This window comes from Nerophis ophidion, linkage group LG19, assembly GCF_033978795.1.
Source record: "Nerophis ophidion isolate RoL-2023_Sa linkage group LG19, RoL_Noph_v1.0, whole genome shotgun sequence".
NCBI classification, from domain to species: Eukaryota; Metazoa; Chordata; class Actinopteri; order Syngnathiformes; family Syngnathidae; genus Nerophis; species Nerophis ophidion.
In genome coordinates, this window is record NC_084629.1 from 15,260,160 (window position 1) to 15,277,205 (window position 17,046).

The window sequence follows — 17,046 nt, forward strand, 5'->3', positions numbered from 1 at the left end:
CCTTTTCAACCCATATTCAGTTGAATGCACTACAAAGACAAGATATTTGATCTTCAAACTCATAAACTTTATTTTTTTTTTGCAAATAATAATTAACTTACAATTTCATGGCTGCAACATGTGCCAAAGTAGTTGGGAAAGGGCATGTTCACCACTAAGTTACATCACCCTTTCTTGTAACAACACTTAATAAACGTTTGGGAACTGAGGAAACTGATTGTTGAAGCTTTAAAAGTGGAATTTCTCATTCTTGTTTTATGTAGAGCTTTAGTCATTCAGCAGTCCGGGGTCTCCGCTGTCGTATTTTACGCTTCATAATGCGCCACACATTTTCCATGGGAGACATGTCTGGACTGCAGGCGGGCCAGGAAAGTACCCGCACTCTTTTTTTACGAAACCAGGCTGTTGTAACACGTGGCTTGGCATTGTCTAGCTGAAATAAGCAGGGGCGTCCATGATAACGTTGCTTGGATGACAACATATGTTGCTCCAAAACCTGTATGGACCTTTCAGCATTAATGGTGCCTTCACAGATGTGTAAGTTACCCATGCCTTGGGCACTAATACACCCCCATACCATCACAGATGTTGGCTTTTGAACTTTGCGCCTATAACAATCCGGATGGTTATTTTCTTCTTTGTTCCGGAGGACACCACGTCCACAGTTTCCAAATATAATTTAAAATGTGGACTCGTCAGACCACAGAACACTTTTTCACTTTGCATCAGTCCATCTTAGATGGCAGCGGCGTTCCTTGGTGTTGTTGATCAATGGCTTTTGCTTAGCATAGTTTAGTTTTAACTTGCACTTACAGATGTAGTGACCAACTGTAGTTACTGAAAGTGGTCTTATGAAGTGTTCCTGAGCCCATGTGGTGATATCCTTTACACACTGTCTGTTTTTGATGCAGTACCGCCTGAGGAATCAAAGGTCCGTAACATCATCGCTTACGTGCAGGGATTTCTCCAGATTGTCTCAACCCTTTGATGATTTTACGGACCGTAGATGGTAAAATCCCTAAATTCCTTGCAATAACTCGTTGAGAAATCCATCCATCCATCCATTTTCTACCGCTTATTCCCTTTCGGGGTCGCGGGGGACACTGGCGCCTATCTCAGCTACAATCGGGCGGAAGGCGGGGTACACCCTGGACAAGTCGCCACCTCATCGCAGGGCCAACACAGATAGACAGACAACATTCACACTCACATTCACACGTTGTTCTAAAACTGTTCGACAATTTGCTTACAAAGTGGTGACCTTCGCCCCATCCTTGTTTGTGAATTACTTAGCATTTCATGGAAGCTGCTTTTATACCCAATCATTGGACCAACCTGTTCCCAATTAGCCTGCACATCTGTGGGATGTTCCAAATAAGTGTTTGATGAGCATTCCTCAACTTTATCAGTATTTATTGCAACCTTTCCCAACTTTTTTGTCACGTGTTGCTGGCATCAAATTCTAAAGTTAATGATTATTTGCAACAACAAAAAAATGTTTATCAGTTTGAACATCAAATATGTTGTCTTTGTAGCATATTCAACTGAATATGGGTTGAAAATGATTTGCAAATCATTGTATTCCGTTTATATTTACATCTAACACAATTTCCCAACTCATATGGAAACGGTGTTTGTTTGTATATATATATATATATACACACATACACACACACACACACACGTGTATACACACATATATATTTATATGTATATATAAACATACATATATATACTATATATATGTATGTTTATATATACATATAAATACACACACACACACACGTGTATATATATTATGACACCACGTGCACAAAACTTTTCCGGGACGATCGATTTTCCGAATAAAATCGTGAAGCGTCCTTTCTCTCCAGAACCGACATCGTTTACATTTGGAAAATGGCGGTAATAACGTCATTATTCATAACAGATGTCCTGATTGGTCAGAAAGAACATATCAACTACGGCGTAATATAAGCTACGTCTCAATTACAAAAGACGAATCGGCAAGTAAACGAATCTTGACTTAGGGTCGGAAAAAAAACGGAAAAACGGAAGATTCCCCCCCCCCCGAGATTAAAAAAGCCGGAATTCTGACTTTAGACGGAAAAATCATATGCCTGATATAAACATATACATATATAAATACATATATACACGTGTGTGTGTATATGTATATATACACATATATACACTTACACACACACACATATATATATATACATATACACATATATATATACATACATATACACACACACATATATATACATATACACATACGTATATATACATACATATACACGCACACATATATATATATATGCATGTACACACTGTGTGTATATATATACACACATATATACATATATATACACACACACACACATATATATATATATACATATATATATATATATATATACATATATATATATATATATATATATAATTGTGTGTGTGTGTATATATATATATATATATATATATATATATATATATATAAAATTATATAATTTCTTAGACCATTGCGGCCCCCAAGTCAAAAGGTTTGGACACCCTCTACAGCTCTGGAATATTCTAAAATGTGTTGAGTGGCAATTCCAACTTTGACCACACTGTCAATTGCTATGTAGATTGGTGCTTTCCATCATTTTCAGCAGTATGCATTACAAAAAAAATGCCCCCCTTCCTCTAATGCAAGACCTACCCAGGAATATATGAACACCTTTCCTACAGTGAGTTTCAACAATTATTTGTTGGAGTATTGATAGGGCGAACTGCATTGAACAATAATGAATAATTAATAGTATACAATTGTAAAATTGTAACATACTTTATTTGAAAACATTTTTTTCCACAATTTTTAAAAGCATCTACAGTAGACACTGCCATCTTGTTGCAGGAGGTTACCTACAGCCACAGCTGTTCATGCCAGTGTTTTTTTGACCAGCTGCTAATTTAGAGACCCCCGTAGTTGTTTACTTCTGGAAGTTGAAAGCATTTAAGTCTACTGCAAAACCACTTAAGTCATAGACCTTCTACACACAAGAGGGTTGTCACTCACAGGTGTTCTGCCACCAGTTGAGTACACCTTGTTAAAAACTTTTTACAAAAAGCAACAGTAAAGAGTGAGCATGTGTATTGACACACTATGTATAAATTCTGTTGGTACAAATACAACGTTGGCAACTTTGATTTTGATGTCAAAAGTCCACAAAAACAATCGAAAGCAGGCGCCAACCTTCAAATTTCATGGTGTTTAGCTGAGATAATTAAAACAACAATATTATGTGATCTACTTACAAACACACTTAACCTCACTGAGGTTGAAATATATTAACACAATAACTCAAGTAATCAGGTTTCTAAAAAACATAATACACAGGTTAAAAGTGTATTATTGTAAACAGCTACATTAACAACTAGTAAACGCTTGTTGAGTACAACATTTTATTTTATGCCGTGAGTGAGTGAAGAGGATGGGAGCACAACAATGTTCATTTTGAAAGGATTGATGCACTTTCTGTTTCTTTATTGACATGTCACGGCCAAGTCACATGCTGGATCTTTTTCTTCACCTCTGGAGACTTCAGAACACCCTGAAGACATGGAGAAGAAAAAAGAGCTTTGAAAAATCCGGCAAAAAAAAAAAAAAAGTATCCTTCACAAGCATAAAATTAAAAGGTCCTGTATTACAATTTATCTAAAATATGCTTAATTATTGGAAATGTGTTGTCCAAAATCTGGCTGTATTGCTAGAATGGAGACAGTTTAAAAGTGTTACTAGGAACATGCCGTTTTATGTCTGTGGTTGTGTTGTCCTGATACCAATATTTTGGTACCGGTACCAAAATGTATTTCAATACTTTTTGGTACTTTGATACTTTTCTAAATAAAGGAGACCAAAAAAAATGGCATTATCGGTTTTATTTTAACAACAAATCTTGTGTCCTTAAATAAAATAGTGAACATACGAGACAACTTGTCTTTTATTAGTAAGTAAACAAACAAAGGCTCCTAATTTAGTCTGCTGACGCATGCAGTAACATATTGTGTCATTTTCCATTCTATTATTTTGTCAACATTAAGGACAAGTGATAGAAAATGAATTATTAATCTACTTTTTCATTTATTGTTAATATCTGCTTACTTTCTCTTTTAACGTGTTCGATCTACACTTCTGTTAAAATGTCATAATCACTTATTATTCTGTTGTTTGAATGCTTACATTAGTTTTGGATAATACCACGAATTCGGGAATCAATCCGACACCAAGTCATTGAAGTCCTCATGTGTCGAGGAATGTATTTCCTGAGTTTATTAACATAATATACATTTTACAAAAAACGAAAGATGTGGTAAATCCAAAAAATATCGACGTAATCATAGTAGTATTGACTAGATACGCTCCTTTATAAATGGTTGATTTATATAGGCTAGTAAGGTAAAGTTTTGTACCTGACAAGTTTTGGCTACATAAATGAATATATACAACTGAATAAATCATACATAATACATACAGAATAATATATATTAACTATATAAATCAACCATTTATAAACACACATCAGTAGTGTAAATGAACCTCTTCAACATAGATACGCTCCTGTACTTGGTATCATTACACCTATGGCGTTTGTTTACATTTTGATGCCAGTGAGCTGCAGTGTGTAGTGAAGCATGTTTAACTATTCCTCGTGTTGCAGGGATGATACTGATAAGAAACTTACTTTGTCGCCATGGAGGCGAGGATTAGTGATTTACAAGTAGCTAAAAGATTGCTTACTGCTGCTGGACTTTAGCTGCTAGCCAGCTACAGTGGGGCAAAAAAGTATTTAGTCAGCCACCGATTGTGCAAGTTCTCCTACTTAAAATGATGACAGAGGTCTGTAATTTTCATCATTAGGTACACTTCAACTGTGAGAGACAGAATGTGAAAAAAAAATCCAGGAATTATGGTGGAAAATAAGTATTTGGTCAACCATTCAAAGCTCTCACTGATGGAAGGAGGTTTTGGCTCAAAATCTCACAATACATGCCCCCATTCATTCTTTCCTTAACACGGATCAATCGTCCTGTCCCCTTAGCAGAAAAACAGCCCCAAAGCATGATGTCTCCCCCCCATGCTTCACAGTAGGTGTGGTGTTCTTGGATGCTCCTCAGTATTCTTCTTCCTCCAAACACGACGAGTTGAGTTTATACCAAAAAGTTCTATTTCGGTTTCATCTGACCACATGACATTCTCCCAATCCTCTGCTGTATCATCCATGTATCCATTTTGGTATAAACTCAACTCGTCGTGTTTGGAGGAAGAAGAATACTGACTTGTGAATTGAAGTGAAGTGAATTATATTTATATAGCGCTTTTCTCAAGTGACTCAAAGCGCTTTACATAGTGACACCCAATATCTAAATTACATTTAAACCAGTGTGGGTGGCACTGGGAGCAGGTGGGTAAAGTGTCTTGCCCAAGGACACAACGGCAGTAACTAGGATGGCACAAGCGGGAATCGAACCTGCAACCCTCAAGTTGCTGGCACGGCCACTTTACCAACCGAGCTATGCATCCCAAGAACACCAAACCTACTGTGAAGCATGGGGGTGGAAACATCATGCTTTGGGGCTGTTTTTCTGCTGAGGGGACAGTGTTAAGGAAAGAATGAATGGGGCCATGTATTGGGAGATTTTGAGCCAAAACCTCCTTCCATCAGTGAGAGCTTTGAAAGGTTGACCAAATACATATTTTCCAGCATAATTTACAAATAAATTATTTAAAATTCCTACAATGTGAATTCCTGGATTTTTTTCCACATTCTGTCTCTCACAGTTGAAGTGTACCTATGATGAAAATTACAGACCTCTGTCATCATTTTAAGTGGGAGAATTTGCACAATCGGTGGCTGATTAAATACTTTTTTGCCCCACTGAATGTCTTAAAGCACTTCTTCCTGAGGGCATTTCAGTGTTATAACTTCACCAAAATGCGTCCATTCTCCCTTTTCGGTCTACACACATTGTCTACTTGTTAGTACTCTGTGATTGTGCGCTGGCGTACATGCTCCACACAGAGTTCCCGAGCCCGGGATTGAACTCAGGACCTTCGTATTGTGAGGCACATGCACTAACCCCTGTTCCACCGTAAAACAAGTTGACAGAAGTTAGGTTGTCTTCGCGCATGCGTGCACCGATAGGGTTTTTCCTAAACTGGTCGGGTAGCGACATTAACAGCAACGTCGTGCTAGGTTAGTTTATTTGATTAAAAAAACAAAACAAAAAACAGCTCCCACATCTTCAGCTAAAGCTGGAAAGTCAGCAGAGCTTTATCTTAGGATGTGTAGCGAAGTCTTCCCTTTTCTTTTTTTTTGTTGCAAATGTGTCCTCTGAATTTTTCCAGGACGTGCGTGTCAAAAGCAGCAATAGGCAAAACATGTCTGGATCTTACCGAACTCTTTGCCTCCCGTTTGTGGCCTGTTTTGTCAGTGCTGCCTGGAGAGATGTGGTTGGAAGGCGACAGTGATGATGATGGTGATGATGATGATGATGATGAAAGAGAAAGTTTGCGAATAGGGTTGGACAAGTTAACAGCCGGGGGAGGTTTTAGTCTGTCGATGACTCCAGATGAAACTGTGGCGGTCTCTGCTTTCTTCAGTTTTAGTGATCCAGAAGAATTAATGTGATCCCTAAAGACAAAAACACATTGAATAGTAAAGCTTTAAACACTTAAAAGTAAAAATATGATGTCTATACTAAAGCTCCATTGCAGGAGTCACCAACATGGTGCCCGCGGGCACCAGGTAGCCCGTAAGGACCAGATGAGTAGCAGCCCGCTGGCCTGTTCTAAAAATAGCTCAAATAGCAGCACTTACCAGTGAGCTGCCTCTATTTTTTCAATTGTATTTATTTACTAGCAGGCTGGTCTCGCTTTGCTCGACATTTTTAATTCTAAGAGAGACAAAACTCAAATAGAATTTGAAAATCAAAGAAAATATTTTAAAGACTTGGTCTTCACTTGTTTAAATAAATTCATTTTACTTTGCTTCATATAACTTTCAGAAAGACAATTTTAGAGAAAAAAATACAACCTTAAAAATGATTTTAGGATTTTTAAAACACATACAACTTTTTACCTTTTAAATTCCTTCCTCTTCTTTCCTGACAATTTAAATCAGTGTTCAAGTATTTTTTTTTCATTGTAAAGAAATATAAATATATTTTAGTTTGATTCCTTGTTTTAGCTTCTGTTTTTACAACAAAGAATATTTGTGAAATATTTCTTCAAACTTATTATGATTAAAATTCAAAAAAATTATTATGGCAAATCAAGAAAATCTTTAGAATCAAATTCAAATCTTATTTCAAGGTCTTTTGAATTTTATTTAAAAATGTTTGCTCTGGAAAAGCTAGAAGAAATAATGATTTGTCTTTGTTAGAAATATAGCTTGGTCCAATTTGTTATATATTCTAACAAAATGCAGATTGGATTTTAACCTATTTAAAACATGTCATCAATATTCTGAAATTAATCTTAATCAGGAAAAATTACTAATGATGTTCCATAAATTATTTTTTTCAAAAAGATTCGAATAAGATAGTTTTTCTCTTCTTTTTTTCGGTCGAATTTTGAATTTTAAAGAGTTGAAATTGAAGATAAACTATGTTTCAAAATTTGATTTTCATTTTTTTCCTGTTTATATATATATATATATATATATATATATATATATATATATATATATATATATATATATACATATTTATTTGTTAAAGCTAAATTGACCAAATTAGCTATTTCTGGCAATTTATTTAAGTGTGTATCAAACTGCTAGCCTGTCGCATTAATCAGTACCCAAGAAGTAGCTCTTGGTTTCAAAAAGGTTGGTGACCCCTGCTCTATTTGGGTTTAATTTGACTTATAAGACAATAGTAAATATTATTTTTTTTTTTATGTGCGCAGTTGTTCAATAATAATGTTGCCAATATATAATACAATGTACTAAATTAGTAATGTACATAATAATTGTCACACCATGTGACAATCTATTTTCATAAATACAGCCCAAATAAATATAATAATACAATTGATTTAAAAAGCACTTTTCAAAAACTCACGAATGCTTTACAGTGTAAAAAACAAACGTAACAGAAGTTAAAAGAAGGGTGGAACCTGTGTGTTTTTAAGTTAATCTTGAAGGTTAAAGTCTCTTAAATTAAAATAACCTAATTACAAATGAGGGCCACACTGAAAAAGGAAAAAAACTCCAAAGAGAATATAGTTAAATAATTTGGTGAATAATAAAAGAAGAATAAAAAATACAATTAAGAGAATATTTCATTACTATTATGAGGATAACATCAAACTATGAAAGACTAAAGTTGAATTTTTTTACAAGATTAGAATCATGTTTAGAGAGAAGGGGAGAATATTTGGAGATTTAAGGCGTATTTCTTATGAGAATATTGTTGCAATATTATGAGAAAAAAAGGGGAATATTACAAGAATGTTGACATACAGTAATATGAGTTTGAGTTTATTTGAAACATGCATGCATACAACATGATACATCACAATTTCCAGTTTTTCTATTCAACATGCTCAAAAAGGAGTAGGAATGTCATGTCTTTTTGATCATGTCTTGTTTGGATTTAGACTTTTTATTTTTTTAGTTCCTGTTTTTTCACTCCCTGTTTTGTCACCATGACGATCAATCAGTTCACCTGTCCTCACGACTCACGCACTTGATTAATTTGAACTCGCGCACCAGTTTTCAATCACCACATCACTATTTAAGCCTGTCATTTTCTGGTGGTCTACCTGGCGACATCACATTCATGCTCTGCACTCTTGTCACTCTGTCCCAGTCAATGTTCATGCTGCTCCTATCCTTGCCACGTAAGTTTTTTTGTTATCTATGCCATAGTGCACATTTTTGTTTTATGTTCATAGTTTTGCCTTAGTCCAAGTTTTGTTTTCGCAGCCAAGTTTTTGTACCTCCTTGTGAGCGCCTTTTGTTTGTTCCTGTTTTGAGTAAAGATCAAATCATGTTCGTACCTTCGGCCGTTGTCCGATCCAGTCGCTTTGCACCTCGGGAAAACGAACCACACTACAATCCACGCCCAAGTCCAAGTCGTGACAAGGAAGAAGCAGAGCTTATTTAATCCTACCCCTTTTCCTTTACACAGCAGTTGCTAACACATTTGTTCACTTCCTGTTCTCCATGTATTCACAATATACTCCATAACAATAAAAGTAAATAAATAATTAGCGAAGTAAGTTATATTTCATATGGTGATAAAAGTGAGATCATCTAGAAAATAAACGGGGGATGAAATAAATTCAGAATTGTTATCACGGTTATTCTTTGTACTTTGGAAACACTAAGTTTGAATAGTTTTTTGAAGTGAATCATATTAGTACATTGTTTGATTGCTTTGCTTAATCCATAATTGAATTCCACATGCTGATACACTGAAGGTCTTAAATGTTGTACGTGCGTACAAATGTTTTAAATGACATTACATTTTGACAAGAACAAGAAAGTTTGATCATATTATGCCTATACTGACTCACCTGCACTGGCTTCCTGTGCACATAAGATGCTATTTTAAGCTTTTACGACTTGCGTATTAAATAATGAACGGTGTAGCTCCAACCTATCTTGCTGATTGTACCGTACCATATGTCCCGGCAAGAAATCTGCGTTCAAAGAACTCCGGCTTATTAGTGATTCCCAGAGCCCCCACAAAAAGTCTGCGGGCTGTAGAGCGTTTTCTATTCGGGCTCCAGTACTCTGGAATGCCCTCTCAGTAACAGTTAGAGATGCTACCTCGGTAGAAGCATTTAAGTCCCAAAACTAAAACTCATTTGTATACTCTCGCCATTAAATAGACCCCCCTTTTAGACAAGTTGATCTGCCGTCTCTCTTCTGCTTCTGCTCTGCCCCCTCTCATGCGGGGAGAGGTTAATAGGTGACAACAGATGACGCGCTAGCTATTCAAAGTCGGGACCCGGTTTGGACCACTCATCTGTGCATCTATCTGTTGAGGACATCTCTGCGCTGCGGACCTGTCTCCACTCAAGATGATCTCTTGCTGGCCCCACTATGGACTGGACTCTCAGACTATTAACTAGATCCACTCGATGTCCATTGCACCACCCACATCTGCGGTCCCCTCCGAGGTTTCTCAATGCAGCCCATTGGGTTGCCCTGATGTGGGAACTGAGCCGTGGATGTCGTTGTGGCTTGTGCAGCCCTTTGAGACAATCGTGATTCAGGACTATATAAATAAACTTTGATTGGTTTATCGATGGCAGCACGGTGGACAGGGGTTAGTGCATGTGCCTCACAATACAAAGGTCCTGAGTTCAATCCCGGGCTCGGGATCTTTCTGTGTGGAGTTTGCATGATCTCTCCGTGACGGCATGGGTTCCCTCCGAGTACCTTCCATCTCTAAAAACATGCACCTGGGGATAGGTTGATTGGCAACACTAAATTGGTTCTTGTGTGTAAATGTTGTCTGTCTATCTGTGTTGGCCCTGTAACGAGGTGGCAACTTGTCCAGGGTGTACACCGCCTTTCGCCCGAATGCAGGTGAGACATACTTGCCAACCCTTCCGATTCACCCGGGAGACTCCCGAATTTCAGTGCCTCTCCCGAAAATCTCTTGAGGCAAACAATCTCCCGAATTTCTCCCGATTTCCACCCGGACTACAATATTGGGGGCGTGCCTTAAAGGCACCGCCTTTAGCATCCTCTACAACTTGTCCTCTCGTCTGCTTTTTCTCCATGCAAACAGCGTGCCGGCCCAGTCACATTACATTTGTGGCATTTGCACACACATAAGTGAATGCAATGCATACTTGATCAACAGCCATACAGGTCACACTGCGGGTGGCCGTATAAACAACTTTAACACGGTTACAAATATGTGCCACACTGTGAACCCACACCAAACAAGAATGACAAACACATTTCGGGAGAATATCCGCACCGTAACACACCCATACACCCAGAATCCCTTGCAGCACTAACTCTTCCGGGACGCTACAATATACACTCCCCGCTAGGGTTGGCCGATATATCGATATACTCGATATATTGCGGGTTTGTCTCTGTGCGATATAAAAAAATGACTATATCGTGATATTCCAGTATACGTTCTCACGCAGTTGCTTTAAGCTGCTGGCATCACGCTACAGGCTCTTCCCACTCTTTGTTGTCTCTCCTTCTCACAGACAGCAAGCACACCTTCTTACATACGTCACATACGTATACGCCCTCGTGGAGCAGAGAGGCAGCAGCATGATTAACGTTAGCTGTGGTGCGAGTGGTAATACGATTTACCACCACACAATAATATTAAGGGCGTGCCGTGACGGCACTCCCTTTAGCGTTCTCTACACCCTGATGCAGAGTCCGCTTTTTCTCCGTACAAACAGCGTGTCAGCCCAGCCACATGTTGTATGCGGTTTCAATAGACACACGTAAGTGACTGAAAGACCTACTTGATCAACAGCAATACAGGTCCCACTGATGGTGGCTGTATAAACATATACTAATGCAGTATGAAGAATAATGTTTTAATGTAGACACATAGAATCATCATACTGATGTGATTATATGTATCAAATGTTCATTCAAGGCCAAGGCAAAATATCGAGATCTATATCATGTATCGTGAAATGGCATAGTATCGAGATATTAAAAAAAGGCCAAATCGCACAGCCCTACGAGCCCCCCCCCCCCCCCACCCCCCAATCCCGCCCCCCATCTCCTGAATTCGGAGGTCTCAAGGTTGGCAAGAATGGGACAAGCGGTAGAAAATGGATGGTTGATTGACATTTTTCTCCAATATCATATTTCTCCTATTCTGTTGAGAATAATTGTTGAATATGCGTTTACATTTTGTGAGAATGAGAATGAAGCCATCATAATAGAAATGTGAGCGAGAAAATTAAATAATAAAGTTGTATTATTACAATACAAAAAATATGATTACTACGAAAAAAAAAGGAAGACCTAGCTTAAAGGCCTACTGAAATGAGATTTTCTTATTCAAACGGGGATAGCAGGTCCATTCTACGTGTCATACTTGATCATTTTGCGATATTGCCATATTTTTGCTGAAAGGATTTGGTAGAGAACATCGACGATAAAGTTCGAAACTTTTGGTCGCTAATAAAAAAGCCTTGCCTGTAGTAGACGATGTGCGCGTGATGTCACGGGTTGTAGAGCTCCTCACATTGTTTACAATCTTCGCCACCAGCAGCGGGAGCGATTCGGACAGAGAAAGCGATGATTTCCCAATTAATTTGAGCGAGGATGAAAGATTTGTGGATGAGGAAAGTGAGAGTGAAGGACTAGGAGAAAAAAAACAAAAAACGGGGGCTGTGGGAGCAATTCAGATGTTATTAGACACAAATACTAGGATAATTCGGGAAAATCCCTTATCTGCTTATTGGGTTACTAGTGTTTTAGTGATATTATATGGTCGTACCTGAAAGTCTTAGGGGTGTGGCCACGGGTGTGATGACCGCCAGTGTCTCTGAGGGAAGCCACGTTTCTCGACGAGGTGATGCGAAGGTAGTCGTTGGGGCCGGACTGAGATTTTCCACCGCCCCCTCCTCCACGGTGGAAGCATCGCACGGTCGGAGGAGGCAAAAAGAGTCAGCAGCGGCCTCTTTGACAGGTGCACGAGGACTGACGCAAGCTCTCCGCTCATGTCTACGGTAAGAGTCGACTTATTACCACAATTTTCTCACCGAAACCTGCCGGTTGACATGTGTTAGGGAACCATGTTCGATTGACCGCTCTGTTCCATAGTAAAGCTTCACCGTCATCTTTTGGGGATGTAAACAAGGAAACACCGGCTGTGTTTGTGTTGCTAGAGGCTTAAAGGCGGCCGCAATACACCGCTTCCCACCTACATCATTCTTCTTTGACGTCTCCATTATTAATTGAACAAATTGCAAAAGATTCAGCAACACAGATGTCCAAAATACTGTGTAATTATGTGATTAAAGCAGACGACTTATAGCTGGGATCGTGGCTGGAACAAAATACCCGCTACAATCCGTGACGTCACGCGCACCATACCCGCCATCATACCGCAACGTTTTCAACAGGATACTTCGCGCGGAATTTAGAATTGCAATTTAGTAAACTGAAAAGGCCGTATTCGCATGTGTTGCAATGTTAATATTTAATCATTGATATATAAACTATCAGACTGCGTGGTCGGTAGTAGTGGGTTTCAGTAGGCCTATAAGGCGACTTAAAAGTATTTAAACAGCGCTTTTGGGTGCGCTCAGTTTGTCAATTCACCTGTTTGCCTGCACGCCGGGCGGTGTCATCTTCCCTCGGCCTTTCGCCATCCTCTTCCCCCAGCGGTTGTTGGGCAACGTCCGCTGCGGCCGGGGGATAACATGTCGTATATAGAGGTCTACGAGCTGGTCGCGACTGCTGCAATCTCTGCAACTGACCTTTTTCTGGAGCACGAACAAGAAGAGGTCAGTTGTAGTCGCCGAGTCATCCAACATCGACTGTTAGCTTCACACGCTAACCGCCGTAGCCTTTTTTTCCCTCTATGTACTTCATACGACACACCCTTAATGTCAATTTGGGGAATCAATTCCTCACCTCACTTAAGATTAGCTGGAGAAAATCCTGAGATAGCATCTCAGGGTGCAATAAAAGGTCCACTTCTGAGGCAGAAGTAGCTTTGCCGGCTAACTCACCAAAGGTGGCCATGTTTGCTGTTTCCCAGCATGCTATACTTCTTTTTTGGTGTTATTTGTGTTTAACACTGCCATCTGTTGAGCTGGAGAAGCATTACAAACCCATCAAAAATACTGAAGCAATGACCCCAAAAAGGGACAAGCGGTAGGAAATGGATGGATGATCCCGTGACACATTTGCTACAGGGTCACACAGAGACAATATATAATTTATAACCGACCTAGGTCTGGGCGACATGGCCTTTTTTTAATATCTCAATATTTTTACGCGATATCACAATACACGATATACAGTGGGACAAAAAAGTATTTAGTCAGCCACCGATTGTGCAAGTTCTCCCACTTAAAATGATGACAGAGGTCTGTGATTTTCATCATAGGTACACTTCAACTGTGAGAGACAGAATATGACAAAAATATCCAGGAATTCACGTTGTAGGAATTTTAAATAATTTATTTGTAAATTATGGTGGAAAATAAGTATTTGGTCAACCTTTCAAAACTCTCACTGATGGAAGGAGGTTTTGGCTCAAAATCTCCCAATACATGGCCCCATTCATTCTTTCCTTAACACGGATCAATCGTCCTGTCCCCTTAGCAGAAAAACAGCCCCAAAGCATGATGTTTCCACCCCCATGCTTCACAGTAGGTGTGGTGTTCTTGGGATAAAACTCAGTATTCTTCTTCCTCCAACCACGACGTGTTGAATTTATACCAAAAAGTTATATTTTGGTTTCGTCTGACCACATGACATTCTCCCAATCCTCTGCTGTATCATCCATGTATCCATTTTGGTATAAACTCAACTCGTCGTGTATGGAGGAAGAAGAATACTGACTTGCATCCCAAGAACACCATGCCTACTGTGAAGCATGGGGGTGGAAACATCATGCTTTGGCGCTGTTTTTCTGCTAAGGGGACAGGACGATTGATCCGTGTTAAGGAAAGAATGAATGGGGCCATGTATCGTGAGATTTTGAGCCAAAACCTCCTTCCATCAGTGAGAGCTTTGAATGGTTGACCAAATACTTATTTTCCACCATAATTTACAAATATATTCTTTAAAATTCCTACAATGTGAATTCCTGGATTTTTTTTACAACATGTCTCTCACAGTTGAAGTGTACCTATGATGAAAATTACAGGCCTCTGTCATCATTTTAAGTGGGAGAACTTGCACAATCGGTGGCTGACTAAATACTTTTTTTACCCCACTGTATATCTCGATATTTTGCCTTGGCATCAAATGAACACTTCCATCCATCCATCCATTTTCTTCCGCTTATCCGAGGTTGGGTCGTGGGGGCAGCAGCCTAAGCAGGGAAGCCCAGACTTCCCTCTGCCCAGCCACTTTGTCTAGCTCTTTCCCGGGGGATCCCGAGGAGTTCCCAGGCCAGCCGGGAGACATAGTCTTCCCAACGTGTCCTGGGGCTTCCCCGTGGCCTCCTACCGGTTGGACGTGCCCTAAACACCTCCTTTGGGAGGCGTTCGGGTGGCATCCTGACCAGATGCCCGAACTACCTCATCTGGCTCCTCTCGATGTGGAGGAGCAGCGGCTTTACTTTGAGTTCCTCCCGGATGGCAGAGCTGCTCACCCTTTCTCTAAGGGAGAGCCCCGCCACACGGCGGAGGAAACTCATTTTGTCCGCTTGTACCTGTGATCCTATCCTTTCGGTCATGACCCAAAGCTCATGACCATAGGTAAGGATGGGAACGTCGATCGACCGGTAAATTAAGAGCTTTCCCTTCCGGCTCAGCTCCTTCTTTACCACAACAGATCGGTACAACGTCCGCATTCAAGACCCCTAGGTGGAGGAGTTCAAGTACCTAGGAGTCTTGAATGAACACTTGATGCATATAATCACAGCAGTATGATGATTCTATGTGTCTACATTAAAACATTCTTGTTCATACTGCATTAATATATGCTCGTTTTAAACTTTCATGCAGAGGAGGAAATCACAACTAAGTCAATTGACCAAAACTGTATTTATTAAACAGTTATTAAGCAATGGCACAATAACTGTCATTTCCAAAACAGAAAGTGCAAGATTGTCAGAGACATTTTAAGTGTCAAATAAAAATGAGCTGCATAATAGGAAATCAAATAGAGTTCGTCCTTCGCTGTGTGGTAGGTTACTACGGACGTTATTAAATTCTGTTATTGACTATTTTTTCCATATGGTGTTGATCTGGAAATGTTTGCCTCTGCATTTTGATGGTGTGGGCGTGTGGCACCGAATGGAGATGTTGACATGCGGAGTAATCACTCTTCATTCTCTAGCAGGTGACTTTTCAAATGATGCTACATATGAGCAATAATGCTACTTTTGGTAGCAACACTTTTGCCCCACACTTTACAAATTACGGTTGTCTGTTGAACATATCCCCACTTGAAGCCAAACCACCGCCAGACAATGGACCACCTGCTGTTTTTCTTGGGAATTAATTCTTCCTTCATTCGCACCTTCTTTCTCTCGTATCACCACGCGCACGGCTCTGCTAGCATCACAGCTATCGTTACACATGCTGCTCTCTCTCTGCTCCGCGAGGGCGTATATGTACGTGACGTATGACGTGACAGTATGTGACGTGTGTAAGAAGGTGCGCTTGCTTGTCTTGTGAGGAGAGACAGGAAAGAGCGAGAAGAGCTTGTAATGTAATGCCCGCAGCCAAAAGCAACTGCGTGAGAACGTGTACTCGAATATCACGATATAGTCATTTTCTATATCGCACAGAGAAACACCCGCAATATATCGTGAATATCGATATATCGCCCAGCCCTAAACCGACCACATTTTTCTCCTACTTAACTCTTACTTGCCAATACTTAACTCATACTTGCCAACACTCCCGAGTTTTCCAGGAGATTCCCGAATTTCAGTACCCCTCCCGAAAATCTCCCGGGGCAACCATTCTGCCGAATTTCTCCCGAATTTCTCCCGATTTACCCCCAGACAATAATATTGAGGGCGTGCCGTGATGGCCCTGCCTTTAGCGTTCTCTACAACTTGTTGTCAATTCCGCTTTTTCTCCATGCAAACAGCGTGTCAGCCCAGCCACATGTTGTATGTGGTCTCTTTTGACACACGTAAGTGACTGCAAGACCTAGTTGATCAACAGCCATACAGGTCACACTGAAGGCGACCGTATAAACAACTTTAACACTGTTACAAATATGTGCCACACTGTGAACCCACACCAAACAAGAATGACAAACACATTTCGGGAGAACATCCGCACCGTAACATAACATGAACACAACACCACAGAACAAATACCCAGATTCCCTTGCAGCACGAACTCTT

General features: G+C 39.8%; 1 protein-coding gene across 1 annotated transcript; it reads right to left on the bottom strand.

Annotated features, from left to right (window-relative positions):
- Nucleotides 1-3,436: 3,436 nt before the first annotated feature.
- lg19h2orf49 (linkage group 19 C2orf49 homolog) lies at nucleotides 3,437-13,798 on the bottom strand. The gene is made up of 4 exons (XM_061879291.1): nucleotides 13,641-13,798; nucleotides 13,326-13,489; nucleotides 6,446-6,683; nucleotides 3,437-3,602 (listed from the first exon to the last, which is right to left on the bottom strand). Exons 1-4 carry the CDS (start codon nucleotides 13,749-13,751, stop codon nucleotides 3,546-3,548), a joined length of 570 nt encoding a protein of 189 aa, XP_061735275.1. The 5' UTR covers nucleotides 13,752-13,798; the 3' UTR covers nucleotides 3,437-3,545.
- Nucleotides 13,799-17,046: the final 3,248 nt, after the last annotated feature.